This window comes from Amblyomma americanum, chromosome 9 (assembly GCF_052857255.1).
Source record: "Amblyomma americanum isolate KBUSLIRL-KWMA chromosome 9, ASM5285725v1, whole genome shotgun sequence".
Taxonomy (NCBI): Eukaryota; Metazoa; Arthropoda; class Arachnida; order Ixodida; family Ixodidae; genus Amblyomma; species Amblyomma americanum.
In genome coordinates this window covers 101,185,715-101,211,595 of record NC_135505.1, presented here as the reverse complement: position 1 = coordinate 101,211,595, position 25,881 = coordinate 101,185,715, and the positions used below count along the sequence as shown (strand labels likewise).

Sequence of the window (25,881 nt, the reverse complement as noted above, 5' to 3'; positions counted from 1 at the left end):
TTGTCTTTTGTACTGATATATTTATTCTTTTGTTAACATTGGACCCCTGTGCTGCTGTAACTGTATCCCTGTATTTTGTGTCTTTACGTGGTTTCCGGAGCCCTGTCCAGGATTTTTTTTCTAGAATTCGTTGTCTTCTGGAATTCAATTTCTAACTTTAGCAGTTCGGTGTCGGAGAGTAATGATAACTGTGTCTGACCGGGGCTGGTCTCTGCGAATATCTCCTTTTGGGACACGTCCAAATACGGAACGGCCTAAACTGAGCGCATACACTCGCTCCTAGAAATTGCAAAGCCTCACCCATTTGAAAGCTCCACTAATGCCATTGGATAAGCTTTGAGCTGCTCCTAAAAGGAGCGAACAACTTCACTGTATTCATCTGTCGCACTTGTTTAGTAAAGCCTCCCATATCCTTGGCATTAGGCATAGCAGCCTACTTCAAATTTCAAGGAGCATAATTTGCTTTTTTGTAAATTATTTAACACAATCCCCAGCTCCGCTCAGCAGAGAATAATAATGTTTACAGCATTCGATAGTAATGCATGCACGCTAAGGTTGAGGGGAGGTTGCATTTGCTGTACAACATTTTTCGGGTGTGGTAAATAAAGTGTGATAACGTTTTAGGCTGTGTACAAACAACACTGTTTTAAAGCTACATGTGCTGATTATCACTGTGTGTCGCTCCAGAAATTCTTACCTTTATGGACTGTCACCGTGCATGTTGCAAGGTGGCAGGACGAAACTTTCTTTTCGGCAACTATAGTCCCGTCTCGCAAGAGCAACCGATCTGCTCCCATAACTTACCAATTCGAAAAAGCAACGAATTAGTAGCGCTAATCAAACTTCTAAACAAAGTGGATCTGCCTACCGTGGTCGGCAGAGTAGAGGCTTTGGTGGTCTAAGTTTGTAAATGCTGAAAGTAGAGTGCTGCTCAGCCAGTGACCAAAGTGCAATTAGTGCTGCTCTCACGTTTGTAGGGCTAATGACGTGGCAGGTCGTGGGGAGTGCTTGTGAGGTAGGTAATTACGGTATTGAGGCCCGTGTATTTTCCCTCGTTTGTTAAGGCACAGAACCAGTGAGCCGAGCTCCGTTTATGACTGTCACTACTCAAATAGACACCACAAGTTTTAAACCGGTCTATTTGCAAAAAGCGCATGTTGTATCTCTAATTACGTGCCATCTCCGACAGGTGAGTGTTTAGAAGAAAAATTACGGGGAGTAAATAGAACTACTTCCATGCTTGAAATGCAGAAGCATTTTTTGCATTTATTTCAATTTCTATTGTTTTTTTATTTTCACTATCTTCCTTTCTAAAGACACACCTAAAGATTTCGTCGTATAGGACAACGCATATACGAGGTTCACCTTTGTTGGCCGAGACGTAACACGGTTTTGCGGCCTATGCTTTGCGCCCTCCCCTCGCGGTGTGAAAGTCCCGATTTCAAATAACCGCACCTTATAAAGAACGTCTAATTTTCTTTAATGCCACGGTAGCGTAAAAAGGGAATTTTGGAACCACTGCTGCTGATCATGATCGCCGCCCGGTTTCGCTGTCGTTGTGGTATAAAATGCTTTCGCATTAAATAAATCATTTTTTACAGTGCCTGAGAGCAGACATGCTGTATCAGTGCACCTTGTATAATTATCATATGTGCGTGCACTATCGGACCCAAAATTAAGTACACCGCCCTTTCGATGTTCCGAACAATACCTCATGGCATGCAGGCGCCGCACGACGATGCCCTCCTGATGCATCGTTAACGTGGCTGTCGAGACCTGCCCAGTGCACCGTTCTCGACAGAAAGAAAAGTGCAAAAAAGAGGTGCTCTGCATGCTCTGCGGGCAGGCCGTCACACCGATCAGGCCTGGTTCCTCTGTACTCTAGGTCTCCCGTAAGGGTGAGTCCTGTGTATTAATTTTTCCGGAACTTTCATTTGAGTTTCAGGAGCAAATTGAGTAAGGACCGTCAATTTAGCATCGGTCTGGATACGTCCTCCTCTGGGCCTTATTCAATCTGGTTCATTACCCTGTATCGCGCACATATAACACCTTGCACATGGAGCTCGCCAGCGATGGGCTTCCGTAGTGATAGGGCGTGCAAATTTTCGTTTGCCGCTATTTTTTTTTGGTAGTGTAAGGTATTATTTCCGCATTTTAAACGCATCAACTGGGGTATTCAGAACAGAACGTCCTCCAGCTCTACACAGCATTATTCATGGGATTATTTCGGTAAAGTCTGCCTGCACAGGGAAACTTGAGCAAAACGAACATGCAGTCTCTACAAAACGTTCAAGCTCAAGCTCTCTGGACTTGCCTAGGACTGCCAAAATGCGCGGCTACAGCCGCAACAGTACTAATCACCCAGGAGAATCTAGTGATTACCTATATAACAATGGACGCCTTGACAGCGCATATTCGTCACCTCTATCGGATTTCCTCTCGCCATCTTGCCAGGTCTCCTGCTAACCGAACGCGTACATCCTTTGCGGAAATTACTGAGGCCCATCTCAATCTTCAATTCGTCATGTGTCTCATGAACAACTGGTCGCGAAAATCCGAGAGCTACACCACACAGTCGTCAATAATGAGCACGATATTGTCTACCAATGGCTGTCAGGACACAGCGGCATCGCCGGCAACCACCGCGCGGGCGATGCAGTGCGCACTGTTCACCACGAGGCTGGTTTTGTGTTCATCTCCATCTCGAGAGCCGACGCAGTGGGCAGGCTTAGAACACTGGCGTGGGAGGTCGCGCTTGCCTTGTGGAATGCCGGTAAGTTTTCGAACCCGTGTCTATTTTCCCTAGATATTAACCTGAAGCTACGCCTTCTGTCCGGCCTACTACGACGTGAGGCAACTTTGCTGTGTCGCCAGTGGCTTGGTGTCGCATTCACAAACCATTACTCTACTGTGACCACATCTTATATTCTTTGTGAATGCCCAGCGTACAGTTCTGAGAGACGTTCTTTACGCCGTGCACTGGAACACATAGATTCAAGCCCGCTAACGGAGTTAAAGATACTTCGACACTGGCCGCGGCGATAATCGGCGGTGAGGGCCTGCCAGGCCTTCTAGCGATTTTTAAGTGGGTCGGGCCTACATGACAGGTTGTGACTTTGCCGAAGCCTTTTCGCCTTTTTACTTTTTATTATCACTCCTTTTTCTCCGTCCCCTTTATGTCCGCTCGCCCCTTTCCCCCAGTGCATGTTAGCAAACTGGTTTTATCTACTGCCTAATCTTCCCGCCTTTTCTCCCCCTTGTCCTCCTTTTCTTCCTCCTCCTCTCCTCTACATCATAAACCAGCCATTAACTGAGTGCGGTCAAAAATCACCTTACCTGCCCTTTAGGGCCTGCTCTTTAGTTTCCACTTATTCTCTATAACCGCCAGTTCCTTTGTGCAGCTCCAAATTATCCCACTTTCTTGACGTGCGATATTCTGGTTCTAATTATTGTCTTCATTCTAATAGACCGCCCGCGTGGTCGTGGCGTGGCTACATGTGGCCACGAGCCAAGGATAAGAAGAAAGAAGAGCACGCATCGCCCGCAGGCGTCTTTGCATCCCGGTGCTCTACGCTTCCTTCGCAGCGTTCGGGACGCCTCCATCGCAGCTTCAACATGAGCAACCGGCGCCTCTCCTACGGGGACGGAGACCGCGGCCGCCCTTCCGCCGCGGACAGGGACAGGCAGTTCATGACCGATCGAGCCAGACCCGCCGCGACGGCCAGAGGCGTACAGAGGCGGCAAAGCATGGGGCACAGCGTGGAGTACGAAGAGAGCGGCTCAGCTGCTGATTCTAGCACGCTCCGCGGGACAACGGGTTTCAGCCACTCGTCTGGCAGCCCCTACATAATGGGTAAGTGTTCGCTGACAGCTATTAAAGCCGTTTAGTTCCACGACTATAGCCATTGCGTGCAGTTCGCGCTTCACAAGTGTCCGTCCAGCCCCCATAGACCAAAAGTAATTTCAGGGGTGCGGGTTGAAGCGCACGTACCCCAAAAAAGTGCAAAAGACATGCGGGAGGTTTGCACTACTCGAAGATCGAGGCGGCTAGGTTTGCAGCCTGCTCGGATTGAGTTCAACCCCAAATTGTCCATCATCATAGAGCTAGAAGAAATTAATCTTCGTGCCTCAACTATGTCCATAACGATAGGAACCGCATTTATAAGTTTTCGTTTTTTTATCCTGTCTTCTAAGCTGTTTGCCTTTGGTCAAGTCCACCTTTTATACCTTAGGCGGTGAGGGACACTGCTGCAAGCTAATACCAATGAGTTCAGGGGCGGCTTAATTCGTGGATTTAAAAGCCACAGGGATATAAACGAAGCAGACCACTCGCCAAACAAAGCGGCAACGATCTTTCCTTCTTTTTCCACTCCATATCTAACAAAAAACAGACATCGGTCTGCTGCTGGCACAAAAAGCAAACAACAAACTGCTGTTAACTCTGCACATACTTTCCTAAGAATCACTCTTTCGACGTTGTTGGAAAGGTCTGAAGAATAATGTTGAATGAATCTGAGCGCTAAGCGGAATGCAGTTGTATATTAGCTTTGCTGTCCTTATGCTACCATGCTGATACCCTAAAACTGTCGCTTTCTTACACTAGTCTTAAAAGCTATTTTTTCTTCGTTCCTTTATACAATCTGCGGCCGCTAAAAGAGTCCTGGCGCTAGTTTTCTTTCCGTCATCTTTGTTTTTAACCATCGTCCTTGTGCTACGAGTAATCTTCTAACATGCGTGTTTTGAAATATGTGTTATGTTGCCGTGTGAGACTGCCATTAAGCACCCATCCTTTGTCATCGCAGAGATTTAATTACTAAACAAAACTCCATTCGACTTATGCTCGAAGTTGAGTGGCGTAAAATGGAAGCAGTTTCTCGACTGAAAGATATAATGCAAATTATATACTCTGCATGGCTCGGCTAAGCCTCACAAAAGAAGGTAGAGACCGGTACTTGAAGGACACATTAGCTCAATTATTCATTTCAACGAGTCTTCGCAATTTCCGTAATGCAGTGGCTAAACGTCGTTAAACATCATTTTTTGCCCTGAGTGGCGTATTTCTGCGCTATCGAAAAAACATTGTTTTACTCATTGACTCACGCAGCCTGTCTGAACATGCTGACGGCAATCTTTGGCCCGTCTTCTTGCTGTCTTGTGGAAAAGTATAACGCTCCTAAAGGGGGCTTCCGTGGAATAAAAGTGGGCGTGGCCGTGTCCATAAACTCTCCATTTCTCGAAATGCGAGACAGTTAGGCACATGGAAAGGGCAGGAAACGCACGACTATAATGTTTTCTTGCATTTCACCATCTTTGAGCATAACGTGTGCACAAAAAATTCACTCAATCTTTTTTCTTGTTTATACGTCGGTGCTTTCTAACTGTCGCATATTTTCGACAATAGACCTTGACGCCACCCATTTCACGCTAGATGAAATCAATGAAAACTGTTATTGCTGGAGAAATCTTGCACTTCCGCTTAAAGACAATGCATGTGCTGGGGTAATTTCAGATGCCTTAGGACACATTCTTAGAAATAAAACAGTGTTGAAAGTCGAGCCTGCGTAAAGAAACTGCGAGGCCCTAGATTCAATACAAGCTTAGCAAGTCATTATTCCCTGCACATTTGGTGAAGATACTACGGCAATGGCCAATGGGAATAAAGCAATGAAAGCAAAGCTGATCTGCTTACACCGGCGCGCGTTTGAATCTCGCTCAGGGCTAAAATTGTGCGCTTTTCCTGCGTCCTCTCAGTCAAGTTCAAGAACTCGAAACAATTCAGATAAATTTGCTTTATTTATGCCTAGAAACTTGAACGCAACGTTATCTGAGTAGCGCTGCCATTCGGAAAAATATTGTGCATCAGCGCAACTAACGTGTTGTTAGAATAATGTAACGGAAATTACCGAATTCCAGCTATCGTTCATATAGTCCTCATTCCATAATTTTTCCATTTGAGAAAACAATGTTGGTATAATTAAAAAAAATTGTTTACTTTCCCTGGAGCTTCGAAATAGTCATAGTGAAAACAAGCACAAGTTTTACAATTAATCAAAGTGCCATTGTTGCGAATTGGCGCGCCGGCTCTAAAACTGGATATCAGATTTTTTTACTGGTTTGTGAACACGGCCTCAGTAGCATATATAAAACTTCAGAGTATCGTCGGAATTGAAAATAATTACGGTCGATTTGGGCAGTTAGGCAAAAGCAAAATTTGAGCTCTAGCAGTTTACTTTTTACGTGGTTCCGGTCCTCAGATTCGCTGTTCACGGATGGCAGTTGTTCAGATAGCGATAATGGGTTAAGGTCCTTATATGCCGAATTGGTCATTGTGTTCATAGATCCCCTGTAATCTTCCTAACAATCCTGGTGAAGTGGTGCAGTGAACAAGCGATATGCCACTGGCCGAATTGGGTAGGTGCTCTAATGGATGGGACTTGGGCTGCCTGAGTTCCGTTGCGATCCAGATTGCTATGCACGAGCAGCCGTACACGACCGAGCTGCCGCCTGACACGGCGGGCAGGTGAGCAGCCTTGCACAGAACCGGCTTCAGACAGACAAGCAGACAAACGCACAACGGCTAAATGCAGAGAATGGCCACTATTAGTGCTAGCGCACTAATAACAAGACCTGGAATGTGGCCTAATAACGGCGACTAGAGCAGTTTACGCACGCTCTCACAAGAGCGGGATTGGGCCTGCAGGGTGCTTTACTACACCATGGTATATACGAATACTGTTAGCCTCCCGTGCTCGTCGGCAGTGCAGCGGAGGCTGAAAAGGACCTTTGGTTCAGGACGCGACACCAATAGAAACAGAAGTTGGCCACGTTTAACGTTTCGTAGGTTTATATTGAAGCTGGTCTGGCGGCTCTGTTGAAGAGAATAGCCGGTAATAGCCGGATGTCATGGTGTAGTCATGTTATTAGGACATTTATGTCATATGCGGTATTCAAGGGCTGTCACGTGCTGATTTTCGTGGTGAAGCCGGCAGAGGAGTGTTTGGTTTTGAATTCTTGGTCAGCAAGGACATACCAGCCAACGTAGATAGATTTTAAAGCGCGTGTGGGAATACTGCAGTTGTGGCAGTAAGCCAACATGAGGTGCTCAACTGTCCAGGCCTACCACACTGCATTCACTGATGACAGGGAGATGGTAGAAAGGTGCGCTTTAATTGTAACACCAGCTATGAGTATAAATAAAAGAGAAAACAGGCTAAAGTTGAGGTGAAACATTTGGCGAAAGCTGTCATGTCTGTGTGTTATCCCCTTTCGCTTCTTCCTAGTTGTCCTATTTTAATTTCTCTTTCCCTCTCTTGTCTTCTTTAGCTTTCGTCTTCTTCTCAGATTATTCTGCCACTTCTTTGTGCTCTTTTTAATTTTCGTTTTTTAATACAGGCGTCTGTCTCCTTCGCTTATTCTTTCTTTTTTACTTTATGCTTCTTCTCTTTCTTCATCTCTATTTCCTAGACTTTTATCATCGCCTCACGATTCTCCTTCTCTCTTCTCATTATTATTTGTGGTCTTTCTTCTTATAAATCCTCTTGTTCCTCGTCTTCTCTCGTCTCCTTCACCTTATTATCTTCTCGACGTCTTACTTTGTGGGCTTTGCTCGTAGTTTTTCGCTGAACCGCTTCGGCATCAAGCGAAAGCCAGTCAAGCAAGGCTATTTGCCTTCCAAGATACCTCTTTTGTCTTCTTTACTCCGTCTCTTGATCTGGTTCTTGGCCTAAATGGTACAGGGGAAATCTTGGTGCGATCCGGATAAAGCTTACTCCACAGAGCGCAGTACACTGTATTGTGGTTCTGTGAAGAAGCAGGAAAGAATCCATGCATTTGCGGAGCGTGGCGCTTCTTCTGGGAATGGTATGGGGGAGTTATCAGTAAAGATCGCAGAGCGAAAGAGTTAAGGATCGTGAATACCTGTTTCCGCATACTCTGCACATAAAAGTCGACGTGTAAGAGCCGAAGGATGAAGGATGATAATAAATACAACATATGCTTCTCTCTCTGTGCCTTCATGGAAACAAGGAGGATGTGGAGTTGCTTGCTAGGGTCCTATATAACGCCCATAGAGAGGTGAGGCGTAATCCTAGTTATGAAAATTTAAGCAGAGAAACTGGTGACGAATAAGGAAATCAACGAGTGATCTGTTAACGCAGAATAGCAGAATTAATGTTCTCGTTGTAGCGCTGCTGTTCTGCCTTAATCGAGAAAGATTACCTCTATATTCCAAAGGTGAATTAGAACCCTCTAAATTTCACACAGTACCCAATAGTAGGGTAGCCAGACAGAACAGAGGGAGGCAGTCTCCTAACACAAAGAACCCGATTAAAAAACGAAAAATAAGGAAATACCTCTATCTGCTTGCAGCTATCTGCTTACAGCTTGCACAACTGTGAAGGCTAATTCATAAAGAGAAGGCTACGGATAGAAGGCAGTAAAGAGAGGAGTAAATTAATCAAGCGCTAAAGAACGGAGGTAGCCTAAAGGCGGTTGAGAGTACACTATGCGATAGTAAAAAAACAAATGGACGCACTAAGAAAGGATCGGCACACTGTGAGTATAAATATCCATTAGATGGACAGCATTGACCAAGGCAATGGAGTGGATAAATTGGATATTTCATCTCTAATAACAGAGGACTTAAAGTCATAAATAAAGACAAATGCAGTCTGGTTTGTGAGGCCAAGCTAACTGAAAATCTCTTGAAGGGGGCTGGTGAGTGTGTCCTAGAAAACCATGCGGGCCTGCATACGCAGTGGTTAAAGCTGCACCGTCAACAAGCGTACGTACGTTCCTCTTGGCAGGCTTGGCAGAACTGTTTAATTCTCAAGAAAGGGCTCGTCAAGGACACAAAATGTATATACGAATCAGTTTGCTTTGTTTTCTCTGTAAAATACTTAATAAAGTAGTCGAAAAACAATTCTATGAATCTTAAGCTGGAGTGGACCACACAGGCAGACAGGCTTTCGGGAAAATTAATGAACTATACATATCATATTTCACATATCAATCAGGTGATAGCGCAAAGCGCAGAATATAAATAACACTTATAGGTAAATTTAATACATTAGAAAAAAATATTATATTCCGTGAAAAATTCACCGCAGACCTTCAGTGTAAAAAGAGGCGTATGTGAAGGTATTTTGAAAGGTCTGTAGCCGCTGCACAGCCGGCTTCGGTTCGCATAGGGAAAGTGGTAAACTTCAGGTAAAAAAGGGTGTGCGGCAGGGCGCAACAGTGTCTACAGTAGTGTAAATAGGACGTAAAGGAAGCTTTGTTGTTACACTTATTGGGCAATACTTCTCGTATCTCCAGACTTTTCGAATTCGTTTAGGAGCTTAGGAGACGAATTGCAAATCATAATCGAGTACCTGGACCAGGACAGACGCTTTCATCCAAAATAACATGAAGAGATCTAACCAAATGTTTAATACTTTCAGAACAGAACATTAGTTTACGTTCGGCAGGCAAAATTTAGCTTGTGAGAAAATACATCTACGAACCAATGCAGTAACCGGAAATGCGGGCCAAGAGAGCAAAAAATCTACGAGATGAACGGGCAGAAATGGCGTCTGGAATGTACTTTCATATTTAGAATACTAGCTGAAGAGTACGCCTAACAAATATACAGCGGCTTATTTAACAGCCACTCACTTAATCATATTCTACCAGAAATTAAGAAATGGGCAGGACATGTAGATAGATACATAGATAAAGAGGAGGAGGGAAAGGCAGGGATGTTAACCAGAAAGGGGTTCCGGTTGGCTACGCTGCACTGGGGAAGGGGAATTAGGGGACTAAAAGGAGGAAGAGAGAAGAGGAAAAAGGCATAACACACACACACACACACACACACACACACACACACACACACACACACACACACACACACACACACACACACACACACACACACACACACACACACACACACGGACACGCACACACACACACACGCACACACACACACACACACACGCACGCACGCACGCACGCACGCACACACACACACACACACACACACACACACAACGCTGTCACAATTTGTCACTCAATCCAGTCGCTCTCAAGTAGACAAAGAGTGCCTTGTATGCCTTGAGGGCAGTCGACTGCTGTGGCCACGGACCGAGGATCTTTTGCTCTGTTAATGGGCGAGGATCGAGGCGGTCCAGGGCACAACGCAGTGTATGTCTTGCACTCGCAAATGCAAGGCACTCACAGAGAAGATGAGCGATGGTCTCCTCACAACCGCAGCTTTCACAGGCAGGACTGTCGGCCATCCCCATCCTGAAAGCATAGTAATCGGTAAATGCAACACCGATCTATAAACGGCATAACAATGTTGCGTCGCAACGTTCTAAGAGAAAGAAGAAAGCAAGCGATGACTCATTAGGATAGCAGGATAGATCGGGCGAGAAGACAAGCGTAGCAGGGAAGAGGGGAAAATGGAATGGGCAGCCCAGATTAGGAGGACTGCTGCTTCTTATGATTTAAGATTATATTGACGATAGCCGGCATATTCAAAAGCTAACGAATTGTTGCAGCCTCAGGTCTTAGGTGGTTCTTGAGTTGCGCACCCCCTCGACGTCATTGTCGGTGGCGGCGCCGTCCACATCACAGCCCACTCTCGTCGTGTACCCGATGCCTTGCATCGTGGTCTGGCACAACGAGCGCCGTATATGTGCGCGTGTGAGTATATATATGTTCGTGTGTGGGTGGGGGAGGGGGCGGCGTAAGCTTCAGCGGGCGCTATATGTCGTGCTGCTGTTCCAGCTGGCGAAGGGGTCGCCGAGCAGGCACCGCGCGGTCGGCGAGAAGTGGCGAGACGCTAGCGGCTGCGAAGACAGCGAAAGAGAATAAGTTTTTTGAATAGCAAAAAGCAGAAGCTTCCACGGAGGAATCTCTCTGGCCTTCCACTCCTGCTCAGCCCGGTAAATCAGTTTGAGCCATCCACTGGTTGGTGTGGCCAGAAGCGTGATCCTCCAGGAGGTTAAAAAGGGGTGGGACAGGGATATAGGATATGCATTACCATATAGGTAGAGAGCGGCGTGAGGCTGGCAGCGCAGGTGGCACAAAATGTAGACCAGTTTGAGGTCGATAGGAGACGTCGCCTGTGCCAATAATGTATCGAGGGTCCCGCAAGAGTTTCTGTACCAAGAAAAGATTGCAACACGCTTCTGAGAGTAGAAGTAGCGCGAGCCCAAACAACAGAATTTTTGAGTAAAAGTGCGTTCATAAGAAGCTCCCAGAGGAAAGCAGTCTATCCTGTCATGGGAGACCATGTCGGTTGTCTTTCTTCCCTGCGTCGACCGCGTCCCATCGTCGACTCCTCTCTCCAGCGGACCTCCCAACCAAGCGAGCCATTTGTCGTCGCCACTCAAGCAGATGCTTGCTTCCTTCGCATTGCGTACGCAACAGACCACCCCAGTTATTGTAAATGACCGTTTTTGATGTCGAGTTTCTTCACTGTGCAGCCCCTCGCCCTGCCTTGGAACAGCATTAGGTTCAGTTGTCCATCCGCGGGCAGAGCTTTTAGGGTCCCGTCAGTTCGCTCACTTGTTCCACCCCACCCTGTTCCCATAGAAGAGAAATACTTCAATCAGCGCAGAAAAAACTGCACTACACACGGCCACGTAGCAAAAGGTGGGCTATGAAGTGGGGACCCCTGTGTGAGCCCCTGAAGGTCTTATGCTGACATCCCATGTGGGGCCCACATTCGCATTGAAGGTCAACCCATGTCAGCTCAGTAACTCCTGTCCTGATGGCCCCCTGTGGCCTCCAAGCATATAAGCCCGATGGCTTCCTCTTACAGCCCACGTTCGAAGCGTTAATGCATCAGCATATATTCGGCCTGAACTGCCAATTGTGGGCAACCCACTAAGCTTCCCCCCCCCCCCCCCTTTTCTGCATTGGATAGGGCGGCCATGCGGATAGCGTTTCTTGTTCTTCTCGATTGTCAACTCGAACACTGCAGGAGCGATTCCAATTTCGGCTTGACCACCTTTTCCTCACGGGGAGCCGATGTGGGTGCTCTTTGTGCTACCCTAATCTTGCACTAATCTTTCACGTGTCATCCAAATCTGAGCATCCAAACGAGAATTTCTTGCTAGCACTGGAGGAACATGGCCAGATCACACTGATTCCATATCGGAGCAGTCCAAATTGCATTCCTTATTTTCATTGTAAAAGCTTATGTTCACGTTTATATGAAGGAGACGCACTGCGAACAGGCCGTGCGTGCGTCATAGGAATCCTGTTATGATGCACGGAAAGTCACATGTTCAATACACTCCGGTATGGTGGCACAGTTATTCCTGCATATTGTCTGGTCACTTTTTTACTATTTACGTTAGTATGAGAGTAACAAACTTGAAATATTTAGTCATTATGCAAATATGCCTAACACTGTTATGTGCATAATAATAAGAGGACTTTTAGGCACGTGTATTAGAATTTAAAACAACAGAGCAGCGTACATGATACAATGGAGGCACGCCAGAGTGTTCAGCCCCGCTACACCTAATTCAGAACCACCAGCGAAATTACACCTGCAGCCCCATCTGGGCTGGCCGCGTTTCTTCCCGCATAGAGCCCGCGTTTATGTTGCATACGCCTCTTCTTTACCCACAAGGGCAGAAGTGGTCAGCATGCGTGCATGCCAGGCTAGTTTGGGATTTTGCTGGATAAAGGCCACATAAATTTTGCTTCTTTCTTTAAACACTCAACAAGGAAGACACATGGGCTGACTGTATGAATGCAGGCTGAGTTATTTGTTGTAGAGATAATGGCAACCCATGAGGAATCGCGAGCATTACTACATTACTACAAGTAAATATGCAAAGGTGTTCAAGGCGTTCCTGTTTCGAATTGGGCGATGTGGCTGGAATTTAAACACACATTAGTCGTTGGCATGGCACAGCGAGTATGTTGTCAAACGAAGCAATGCCTGTTCGCCGCAGTTCCTTTACTGAAAGCTCACTTCTGGGCAGAGCCGACGGAAGGCTGTACAGTCATCCATACACCTGTCCAAGGGTGCGAGGGGAAGTACACTTGCCTCTTTTACGAGTACATTATCGCGCACCTTACATTATCGCGCATGCACCTTCTCATAGATAGTGCATATTTCCTCATGAGTTTAAAAGTTGTATCACACCCTCCAGGCAGCAGCGTTTGGCATAAATGCACAAAAGAGCACGCATTTTGAGAACTATAGGCAAGTGTGTCTGCTACTGAATAATTAGTGGCATTGTCCTCAAGTGAACAGCGCCTCTTGATTATCATACTTTGGTGCAGAAGGGATCACGGCAGGCGCCTACATCGATGTTTCTTCCGAGCAGAAGCCAATAAGCACATCTAAAGTTTTTGAAAAAAACAACAAAAATGAAAAGTAGCGCCAAACACGTTTTTTCGCTCCTCTGGGAGAAATGACATTAAGATATTTATATATTTATTATTTACATATCCTGCAAACCGGCCTGGGGCGTATGCTGGAGGAGATACATAGAGTGAACATGATAATTTCGGGCTGAGCAAGGAGATACGTGCTGAGGCATATATATAACGGCAGTGAAACTGGGAAGAAATGCGCGCGCTGCTGGAGCTTGGATAGATCATGAATAGATATGAATAGGAATGTTGAGTAGCGAATCGCGTGAAAAAGAGGGTCAAGCGGGCTTTGCATGCCTCGTCTTCAGGACTTCAGGTCAAAAACTCCAATAAGAAGCTTAGCAACCGTTGGTCTCCTTTACATTCGATATTTTTTCTTAAAATAATACCCGGCTGGGCCGTAAAAAGATGCTATCAAGGAAGGCTGAAGCCGCTTTGTGGTCTTAAATCACTTCACGGCTGAGCAAAAAAGTGCTATGCGCTGAGACGAATTTTAATCCTGAAAATTGGTTTAGTTTTTATTTATACACTGCCGAGTTCACCCTGTGGAGAAAGCATTCTTCTCTTGTGCCTGTCATCACATGGAAGAGTAACCTGACCTCGGCCGCTGTTTTTTTCCGAAAGCGAAATGCGAGTGCAACCTTCGACCGCATGAGTGAAATGCACAATTAAAAGCAAGTACGGACAAAAATAACCTCCATTCCCACAGATTCATTGTATTTCAAAGCACAAGCACAGCTTCAAGCTTTTTTATTGCCTATCCTACCATTCCATGTTGCGTTTCTCGCTTTATTGTTGTTCTCACGTATATTCAGCAAAAGTTCATTTCACGTCCCTCCCTTTGCAATCTGCGCTCATAAAACTTGTTTATGCATTAACACCTTTTTTGGGCTAGTTGGTGCATACTTGAATTAGAGAGAACCTAGCGCCAAAACCATGCAAACCACAAGGACGAACGACGACACTTTTGTCTCGTCGTCGTTCGTCCTTGTGGTTTGCATGTTTTTGGCGCTAGGTTTTCTCTAATTCAAGTAAAACTTGTTGTCAGAGCATTGTGTTTAATCCTTTCTCTAACTTCCGTTCATTCAATCGCACTCGCAGTGGTTCGTGCGGAAGAAGAGCCCAGCGTCTGGCGGACGTGTTGCGTGCGCCTGCTGATCACACTGCTCCTACTGCTGCTCGTGCTCTTCGTGATCGCCTCGACGGTTGCGCGGGACGCCCTGGTGGCAAAACTCTCAGGGAACGGCACTACCCTTCTGCCGGTCACCGCGTCGAGGCGACCAGAGAGCACTGCCGCTAGCACCAAATGCGATTGTCCCACTTGTCCCACTGATGCTACTACACCCAGTGCCGAGAAGACCTTCACTAGTGGCGGCACCGCCAGAACGGTGACCACTCCCGTTACAACTACAACTACCACCAGGTCTACAACTATTACAACCGCAACCACTACAACTACTACTACAACCACTACCACTACAACCACTACAACCACTACCACTACAACCACAACTCCATCCAAACCGAAAAGGAAGGTGAGTAAAGCGAAGCGTATGCCTTACTGGTAGTCATAAGATATTGATAACTGATAATAGCGATTTTGTTATTCAACGTTATGACCAGCCTCAGTTATTACACAGCTGATGCGGTGGTTTGCACTCAAGATCTCAAAAGTATTTGGCTATGCAATTAATCCTGCGTGTGTACCATTTGAAGTTTTTTTTGTTTACTCGTACCTCCTAACATCGACGCCTTTTTTTATCATTCTCCACGATAAAATATGATCAAACTCCGCAGTCGATTTGGCGCACTCCTTGAGTACTTTCTTGGAGCAAGATTATTCCACTGCCGTACCGGAAGTATGAGGCCAATAATCAACAATCGCAGACTGATGGCTCCAGGAAAACAAGGAAGCACGACTGTTCGCTACTCCTCAATCTCCTTCGTCGAAATTAGCAGCCGTCTTGGAGAAAGTGCAGTCTTTGTCAAAACTATAAAGCCCAAGGGGTCAGGGACTCTAATCTCAGGAAGGCTGGAGGAACTTAAGCCCTGAGCCCTCCCACGCTTAGGACTGTCAAGTGCGCTGGGCTATGCTACAACACCTGTAAGCAAACCCCTTGGGTCATATATTTTTTACAAAGATTGTACTCTGAATTTTCATCGGCACTTAATAGGAGCATACTCCCGATTCCTTCCGGTAGCATGCAGACCTGCTGATTAAAGTAAACTATTTTCAGAATAGTTGTAAAAAAGAACGCTGGCACCCAATCCTGGATGTTTACAGCCTGTTTCTGCGAAGGGGCTCAGAATTGTAAAAAAGGCATATTTCGGCATGGACATGGCATTCGTGTCAGTGAATACCAGTGTTGAAGAGAATCTGGTAACAGATTTATCTTTCTATCGATAAATCTGGTTACCTAATTTGAACTAGTTACATTTATCCATGAGAGTGAGATGGACGGTTGCCAATAGAGATTTCTAGCCGACCGCTAGTAAGAGCCTGATCACGTTTTATAAAAATTTTCAAAAGTGGATTTCTAGGAGGCTTTCGCTTAACAAATTTTGGCCTTGTAAATATCGTTCATCTGTTGCGTACGCGCTACCGTGCCAACAATGTCATGTCACTCCGTGGCGCACGTGTCATGGGTCCGTCACACTCTGCTCTGCTGTGCAAGAACGGGAAGCTGTGAGTTCCGCAACGCGGGCGAGATCAAGAAGGTCGCGTTGCACAATGTTATACTGCACCTTTGATTGACTTTCGAAAATACAAATATTGTTATAATCAGCCTGGTAAAAATTAAGCGCTCGAAATATTTGCTCTGCTAATCATTTTTCCAAATATTTTTCCAATGCTCGAAACATATGTATGAGGAAGTAAAAAATATATTCTTAAAATTTGCAACAGAACATTAAAACAAGATTAGTTTTATATTTCAACCATTCAGTCTCAGAATCTTTCCAACTGTTTGTGCAGCCATGGTCTTACGTTAACTGCAAGAACTTACTAGCAAAACCTCCCAGACGATTCCTGCCATAGAATGCTCGCAGTGGCAAAAAGCTCCTTTCAAGATTTTTATATCAGATTTCCAGCCCTATAAGTTATGGAACCCTTTAGGTCTAGTTATTTAGGCTTCAGGCCAGTCTCTTCGTTAAAAGATGAACAAGTGAGTCAGATACATTTATTGCGCTCTGTGGTAGTGCGCGTCACCCTCTTGGCGCCGTGCACCTTGCAGAGTGCCGATTGAATTTGTAGCGGATCCAATGTGACATATTCGCTCTTGCATCGGTGCTGTGCAAATTTAGCAACAGCTCTATAGATAATCTGTAAAAAGAAAATTTAGACCTTAAAGAGGTTATTAGAAGAACAGTGGCAGCGAAGAGACAAGTGGCACCAGAAAGCGCGCAATATAAACGGCCCCTCTCAGCAAGCAGAGCCTCTCTGATTTTTTAATCTCTGTAACAGAAGCATTTAAAACATGCAAACTAACATATCGCTAATCTGAACGAAGCTTTGCTATAAGCTAGTGTAACAACAATAAGAGCGACCAGTTGCTTTCTCCAGCTTTGGGAACCTCGCCGTTAGCGAGTTCCCATTATATGTCGATCAAATTTCACGTGTTCAGCGAGCACTGGAGACTGCGTGGCGAGGAATGAGTGTTTTGGGCCCATTCGTCTACGCCTTGCTTCCCCGCAGTGTCTGCCTGTGAACGAGCCCTTCCAATACTGCGAGAAAAGCAACGTCGGGTACATCTACCACCGGAAGAAAAGGAAGTGCGTCTCGACACACGAAGACGAGCATTTCGTGTGCTACGCCAACGGCAACAGGTTCCCCAGCCTCGATCAGTGCCAGCTACACTGTGGGCCCATTCCACGGCATAAATATATATGCAATGTAAATCGACTATTCGCGCCCTGCAAGAGCACTTTCTTTTTCAAGAAGTGGTGGTTCGTCAACAGGGAGACGTAAGTAGTCGCACTAAAATAGGAATTTTTCCGCAGAGGCACGTGTAGATGTTTGTTCTCAAGGAAGGAACATCAAAACTTGAGGATAATGATACAACCCCTGGAATTAGTTTGCCTACTTTTTCCTTTCCTTTTGTCGCGCTCGTTTTGCATTTTTGCTTCCAATTTTAACAATTTGTTCAGTTGCCATTGCAACGGAATAGCGCTGCAGGTAATGAATTTATTTGCATGCTTGGTGCTACATTTTGTTCAGTGCCAGATTTGGTGTAGACTGTGCATTGGTACCCTGTCTGGAGGAAAGCTAAAGTACACCGCAAAACCTTCTGTTGAACTCAGTTGGGACGCGACGTTTCGGCACCGACTTCTGTAAAAAATAGGGAAAAATTTGTGCCGTTCATCAAAAGGCGTGCCAGTTTACTAGTTTTAATACGGGCAGGTTTGATTTTCTGGTTATTCGTCTTCCGGCGCACAAATTATAGCCACTCAAAATATTCCAGCGTGAGAGTGTGTTTATGTTTACGGTTTCTTTGTTTCTCGCCGTTTCAGCACCAAATGTGTGGAGTGGGACTTCAAGAACAGCACGTGCCCTAGCAACCCGAGCGGGTATCACCAGAACCGAAATGAGAACGAGTGCATCAAAAATTGCGTCAACCGCCGAACGCCCTTACCGGGCTGCTTTCCAGAAGGGCCCGGCGAAGTCTGTCCTCATGACATCTTTAACGACCCCTACTTTGTGCACGTTCATTCTGACGGAGTGAGGCGGTGCCACAAGTCTGAGTTCGAGCATCTCAAGGAGCACCGCTGCGTCAATGAAAGCAAAAGGTCAGTTAAAACCACGGCTACCCACCTTGATGTTTTATGTCAGAATGATTATTCATTCTTTACAGCGCATAAACACATTCTTTGCGTCCACTTAGATGTCAGAGGAGGACAATTTTTCAGTTCCTAGGGAATTTTGGTTTTTATAAATCAGGAAAAATGACAATCGAGTTAACCTTCCTTTCCTTTCGCGAAGAGTTTTTAGAGAATTTCGAAAATCTGCGCGCAAGTTGGGAGAATTTTCACGCCTAAAGGCATTTCCGACTGACGATTATTATAACCGAGGGCAATGCGCTGATGAAGGAACAAGCGCAGGAAACGTTGCGCTATCGATGGCAGCGCAGACACGATTTCCTTACTGTCAACTTCGCGCCTTCCAAAATTACGACAACCAATGCTAGTGGCGGTCTCGCCGTTATTTATCGGTCTGGTTACTTTTTCGAGAGGCGCGAAAAATATTCCAAGATAGGGCCGACGTGGAAAACTGCGCTCTACTCCACTGTGGGGCTACGGCGTCGACTGCGCGTAGGCGCTATAAGTGCAAAGTTATTCGATATTTCAGCCGTTCATTCACAGCACTATTTACGCTGAGGAGGTTTAGGTTGTCTGCCGAACTTTATTACAACGATACGAAGGCACAGAAAAGGCGGTTTCATCGCTCGCTTTTTAGTGATCCTAAATTCACTTGTTTAGAGTGCGTTTGCACTCGCAAGAGGCGTGCAGAAGATACAGCAGTGGACGCATATCCACTGCAGCCATTCACATACTCAAGGCGAGGACAATCACTTTTACGAGATGCTTCATCACGTGGACACCAGGCCATGAGGCTGTCAAAGGGAACCAATGTGCGGACGCCAATGCCCGAGCATACGCCAACCGGGAGGCGCGCACCGAAAGGGAACTGGACGCAGTCACTAGACGGTATGGAGCCATCTTAGAACACCAACGAGCCCTCCGGAGGACCTACACGCCTCCCCACAAAGACCTTAGTAAACAGCAGTCGGTTGCCTGGAGACAACTACAGACTAATACATACACCAATCTGAGTTTACTCAGCAAAATCTATCCATCCACTTATGAAAACAAATGCCCGCTATGCGGTGAACACGCAACGCTTTACCACGTTACATGGGCCTGTCAGAAAATGCAGGCAGCGCCGATAAACAACACACCTACACCGGAGCAGTGGGAGGCTGCGCTGTCCAGCTCGAAGCCTGAAGAGCAGCTCAAGCTGATCGACAGGGCTTGCAAGACTGCAAAGGCCGCTGGGGCCCTGGACTGAGGGCTCCACCTACGCTGCGAGAAATAACCCTTATACAATAAAGTTTTTCATTCATTCATTCCGGAGCCCTCCACTACGGCACCTCTTTATTCCTTTCTTCTTTCACTCTCTCCTTTATCCTTTTCCTTACGGCGCGATTCAGGTGCCCAACGATATACGAGACAGATACTGCGCCATTTACTTTCCCCCAAAACCAATTATTATTATTCTTCAGGCGAGAAAAGAACGCAATGCACTGCTGTGATATATGGTTTGGGCGAATATGTGCCTTCAGTATGATTCACGGCCACTCGGCTGTATAAAACGCAAAGAGAAATTAATAGTTCTCCGTAGCACGAGGTGAAGCACTGCAAATACCGTTAATTCCTCCTCTTTTTTGGCATTGAGCAGAACATAAAGTCAATGGCTTAGACATAATTGCGCGAATATGCAGGCGCTGGTCAGAATGACATGCCGGTGTGTCACACATTCTTTGCGGCTCCGATGGGAACGCTGCTCTAGGACTATTGTCTCACTGACGGATCATCGCCTCTTCTTTTGTTTTGCTCCCTGTGTGTTTCATGCTAGCTTCGTACCCAGGTCACACGGCATTCCTCTAAGGCATTTCGAGCAGAGGCGCATCTTTTCACCGAAGGAAAGAATACTTAAAGGAGCAGCCCAAAGGTGAAAAAGTCGTTGACGCTTAGCGCCCGCTGCTGTGCTCGACCCGGCTGAAATGAGTGACCTAAAGTTAAAGTGGGGATATCTGCTCTTCCCTTGAGCTCAGGCATTTTTAAGCGAAAAGCTTCACTACGCTAGTCAACACCGCGTTTGGCGCGAGCCGGCGTATCTCGGAGCACGAGTTAACGTCACGCACGGCGCAGGTGGCCGCCGCCGCCGGCTCTCTCTCTTTCTCTCTCTCTCCCGCTCCCTAGTGACTACTGCGCATGCGCCTCTAGTAGCACTGAGCCACAGGTGTTCCCGCGCGGAGACCTTCACGCCGCCTTCAGAACGCCGCGGAAGTCTACGTGGACGCTGTCGGCGTGACCTCCACTGCACGACGTGCCTCAAGGACATGAAGACCAGGAGACACCTCCATAGCATGTACTATCAGGCGCGTGGAGCTATTTAAGTTTGGAGGGATGTAGGGACCTGCCCTGCAGCCCCCTGTGTTTGCTTTCCCGCGAGGCACCGTGCAGCAACAGCCTCACCTCGAGGAGGAACGCATTCCCTTGTCAGTTAGATTAACTAGCAGGGGAGGGCGCCAGCGTCGCTGCGCGTGAGACGGCTGAGGCCCGTGCGCGGGAGAGGGGCATAAGACTGTTCGGCTGGGATCGTCGACGCGAGCGGACGTGTCGCTCGCGGCTCCGCTCTTCGCCGGAGGGGCGAGGAAGCAACGGGGAGACCCGCTCCTGTATTCTCGTCCCGCCCAGGCCGCGGAGGATCCCTAGCGCGGGCGAGCATTCGCTCAGAACCTTACTGGTGAGTCGGACGACCCCGGCTCATTAGCATATCTTGTTGCTAGCTGGCGCTATTGTTGCTGTAGCAATAAATGCCTGTTTGTGTCAGCCAGTGTGTCGTTCCTTTGTTCCCTCAGAGCAAAGCCCGCCGTGGTCGGCGAGCGCTCGGAAGCGTACGCGATCACGGGGTGGGGTCCGGGCCGCTTTGAACCGTGTCAGCCGCGATTAAGCGGGGGAGAACGTATTTATAGCTCCCCAAATTTAACCCCACAGCCTTTCTGTATTAATGGTGCCCGTAGGAACGTAAGCTCCCCTGGAAATAGTCCGCTGCGGAGGGTACAATTGTCTACATGCGTAAGCGAGGTGGCGAGAATCGAGGCTACCAGAATAAGTGCCTCTGGCTTAATATAATCACTTGAGGCATCAATCCTTTTATGCGTTGCATATTGCAATCACTCAGTTCAGCCCTTGGGCGCGGCCGGGCAGCCACCAAACCACGTGACGTGACGTCACGACAGCCGGAGGAAAAGCTGGGCCCCAACTCGCGCGGTCGCGCGCGGCCGCAGCCACCACCTGACTCCCGCTCCTCCCGCTAGGGGCGCTGCGCCGGCGCGTGACGTCACGGAGGAAAAGCTGGGCCCCAACTCGCGCGGTCGCGCGCGGCCGCAGCCACCACCAGACTCCCGCACCTCCCGCTAGGGGCGCTGCGCCGGCGCGTGACGTCACGGAGGAAAAGCTGGGCCCCAACTGGCGCGGTCGCGCGACTTGAACTTCGGGAGAACAAACTCTGCTCAACTGCGCATGCGCGCCCGGAGCATAAGTGGAAAGGAGGACAGGTTTCTTTGCTCGGCGGATATGACGTCAAACGTTAGCTTTGTTTTTTTCCATAAATAAGTCTTGAACCCAGACGCCCGCTTGACCCAACCGATCTAAACATCCTAGAAGAGGCGATGATCCAACCCACTGCCGGCCGGCTGCAGTAGCGTTTGTTCTATGCGTTTGTCTCCTGCCTCCGGGTCTCTTGTAAGCGGCGTGTTGCTGTTTGCTCTATGCGTGTCTGGTCTCGGGCGAGCGATGTGTTCCGTCCTACTGCGGCATGACCCTCGAAAAGAGTGATATGCACCACCCTTCATTTGGCGTTTGCGTCTTCCGATGGCTGTTGCAACAAGGCTATTGCATTGTTTTCTACCTTTTGCTGTACTAGGCGTACTAAGACAAGACATACGTTAGGATGGGCTAGAAAAAGAAATAATGCTGCCCTTCGCTCGCGTGCCCCCCCCTTTTTTTTTCTTGCGGAAAGTGCGTAGGAAACTCTATCGCTGTTATGAAAGGTGTGCTTGAAAGATAATGTTTGATACCTGCTGGTACAGTTCCTTTGTTCATTTTGTGTTTATTTATGTTGGACCCTTCTCCTTTCCAGGTGATATCTTGGACCGGTGGTGAGCACAAACTAAGATTTGAACAGCTTTTTTTTTAGTGTAAGGTGGTGTGTTCTCTAGCGGTATGGCTTTAATCCAGATTTGGTGTGTGTTTGAGGTGCTTGTTTGTGGTTACGCTTGTCTATGTTTAGCATTGCATGTTCGAGGCACATTTTAGTGCACGTCTCAGCTGCCCACACGTTGCTGTTGTACTGTACTGTCGTACGTAGTACGTACATGCATGGTGCTATGGTATGCAGTACATGTGTAAGGTCGGTGACGCCTTTCAGAGGGCCTGTACTGCCAGACTGCATTAACATCCTGTCATTAATGATGCACACCTTTAGTGACACGAGAGCAGTGACTGTGTGGTCCCTTTGCTTGTATTACAACCATTTCATGTGCACCATAGCAGGCAAACATGCCTGTCTTGGCATCATTACCAGGATGCTTACATGAGTTCCATAAACGAAAAGCCGTTGCTTGAAACTTTTACTGACTAGAGATCAGAAGTGAGGAAGAAGAAATGGATTGCTAACTTTATGTCATTAATGATTAATTTATGCCCTTGTTGTCCACAGTTGGTTACACAAGTCCTGTGCGTACATTTTATCCTAGCTGCATGGAACTTTGCATAAATAGCATGGGAGCATGCGAGCCGCGCAGTGGCCGAGTGGTTATGGCACTCAGCTGCTGGCCCAAAAGACGTGGGTTCGATCCTGGCCGCGCCGGTCGAGTTTCGATGGAGGCGAAATTCTAGAGGCTGATGTACTATGCTATGTCAATGCACGTTGAAGAACGCCAGGTGGTCAAAATTTCCGGAGCCCTTCACTACCGCGTCCCTCATAGCCTGAGTTGCTTTTGGACGTTAAAAAACCCATAAACCCTAAATGCATGAGAGGCTGCCTACGTGCACCAGTTTTTTTAGTGTGTGTAGCAGTGTAATCATGTGAAAAATGAGTATACATAGCCAGGCTCGCGTGTTGTTGCAGCTCTAGTGACGTGTAGCTGCACACTGTGCGAAAAAAATTTTACATTTCATGAGCAGAGCGAGGCTATTTTGAATCCTGTGTTCTTGCATGATCAAAGGGCAGGGACAGAAGGACAAAGGACAGGAACAGATGTACAGCAACAAGCTTTATGGTCAACTGATAACTGCATAGAGCAAAATACAAGATAGAAGAGCACTTATAGTCCATGCGTGCACAAACAGATTTTGAACTTGGTTCCCATTGACATGGCCTAAATGTCTTGGAAAGGTGTTCAGTGAACATCGAAATGTCTTCGTCGTTTGTACATTGCGTATTGGGTGAAACAGCTCAACTGGATCATAGATTGAAAGAAAAAGAAAACACACAAATGAGTTGTTTCACCCAATCGGTACCCATACCAGCTCGCACAAGTTTCCATCCTTGTACATTGTTCTTTTTGTCTTTGTGGAAGCCTTCGGACCACTGCTATCTGTATGAGTGGATGTACTATCACCAGTAGAAGTTTACGGGATGTGAGTGTGCGGAAAAAAAATTTCTTCCTGCTCAGTCACTCAAGCCATTTGCTTAAAATGCATGAAAATAGTTGGGGGGCCTACATGTTCCTTCCTCTTGTAACAATATAAGGTGACTGGGTAGCGAGGTGGAGCTACAATAAACGTTTTTCCAAGAAATCTCGTCCCGTAAACTTTTGCTGCCGGTAGTACATCGTACCATTCTAACACTGTTGCATAACTTTAAGTTGGAGAATTGGAAATGTTCAGGGGTGAAGTGCTGTCCCACCTCACCAACAGTGGTGATCCACCACTTTGTTTTGTTCATGGTAATTTAAGAATGGCCTCAGTTTCTTAGTCCCCTGGTTGTTTGCTATGTTGTCAGTACCAACTGTTGCACCTTCCTTGGTCCCTGTTCCATCTCATCCTCACTGTTGTCCTGCCCATGAACACCATGCTTGTTTTCTTTTCACTTCAATTCACTTCCATTATACAGTTCCCTCAGTCTAGTCCTCGGGGACATCTTGCACCATCCTGGCACATAAACTTATCCAATTGAGCAATGAAAAATATTGCATACCTCTGTCACACGGGCACTGCAAAGGCCTTAGAGAATCATATCCTTCCGTTCAAAGGTGCACAGTACACATTTAAGTGCCATAAGTGTTGCACCTTTGCCGCAGAGAGCCTTGGAGGCAAAGGTGGCCGTCAGAGACATTTGAAGCCCAAAGGAGCGGCCTTCGAGAAGCTGCAATCATAACGCCATCCATTGCAGAAGCAGCTAAAGGTACCTGAAACCATCATACTGATGCATAAAAATGTCTGTCTGTATCTAGTTTTTTTTTGCTTGTCTTTAAACTGTGCTATAATCTCGTATGGAGCAGCAACACCAGCCACCCATAATGGCCAGGGCAATAAAGACCTGCTATTGCTGACAAGCAAAGCTTTCAGTAATTCTTTCATGAATGAGGTATGCTTAAATAAGTTTGCAAGCTCAACAAATTAATAAATTACTCCACTTCAGTTTTGAAGCTCTCGCTTCTGCCCCTTCATGCAATGCTAGGGGCTCTGAAGTCCGACTGTCCCGTTATTGAGTTGCACGTGTAGCAGCATCGCTACTCCTTTCAGGTCTTCCTCCTTTGAAGAAACGATACTCCTTTGCTGAAAATGCCTTTGAGGACTGCCGTATGACAATGGTATTGGTAACTGCACAGGAAGTCATAAATTTCACAAAGTAAACACAGTATAATTCTCCACACAAGATTCCTCGTGCAACAATTAAAAATGTTGATTCATTGGAAGCCTGGAAGTGTATATCAAGCTTACCATATGTTTGGCTGCTGTCCCTGTATGTGGCCACCTTCATTACCTCGAGATCCAGCACCAGTGCCTAGCAACTGTGGGGTGCATAACAAAGAAGCAGATCACCACGCTTTTGTGGATGAAATGCATGGCAATGCACTCAGTTACAGCGTTATTCCAGAAGGATTGTATTTCATGGCCTGAATCAGCCGCAGGCAAGGCCACCTTCAAAGAGCAGTCAACCCCGGATGAACTGTTCTGACACCTCCATTTCTCTTTACCACTGCAGTAATTATATGCTCCATGTGAGCCCATAGTCAAATGAGAATGTGCTTTATTGCTTCTGTTCCAAGCAACAATTCTGCACTGTCATTCTAAATACCTGACGTTTAGATTACTGTGCTCTGTTCAGTAGCGTTAAATCAATTTTCTAGATAATGAACATCTGACCACTGCCATCAGCCGTAATGATGCTGATCCGACACTAATAGGTGGGTTTGCACTCCACTGTGGCAACAGCTCAAATCAAGCATAAAGCACAGCCATTTTGTCTTAAGCAATGATGCACCTTTTAACAAGTAAGAGGTCACTTAGATCATGCAAGACTATTTCTGTAGCCAGTGTGTGCCTAATCATGGTATATCAATGATCTAATTGACACACCAACTTCTACACCCCTTCTATTTGATATGCCTACAGAATATCACGGTCTCTCGTCTTAGTCTCAGTCTCCTGGTGACAGTTTACCGTATTGTCTTTGCCATCTGGTGAACCTTCTTTGATTTCTGA

The 25,881-nt window shown here is 46.7% G+C and overlaps 1 protein-coding gene across 1 annotated transcript; it reads left to right on the top strand.

Moving 5' to 3' along the window:
- The first annotated feature begins 3,495 nt into the window (after positions 1–3,495).
- Positions 3,496–25,354, top strand: LOC144103540 (uncharacterized). The gene is made up of 5 exons (XM_077636235.1): positions 3,496–3,853; positions 14,488–14,921; positions 17,081–17,349; positions 17,896–18,171; positions 25,093–25,354. Exons 1-5 carry the CDS (start codon positions 3,496–3,498, stop codon positions 25,352–25,354), a joined length of 1,599 nt encoding a protein of 532 aa, XP_077492361.1.
- Positions 25,355–25,881: the final 527 nt, after the last annotated feature.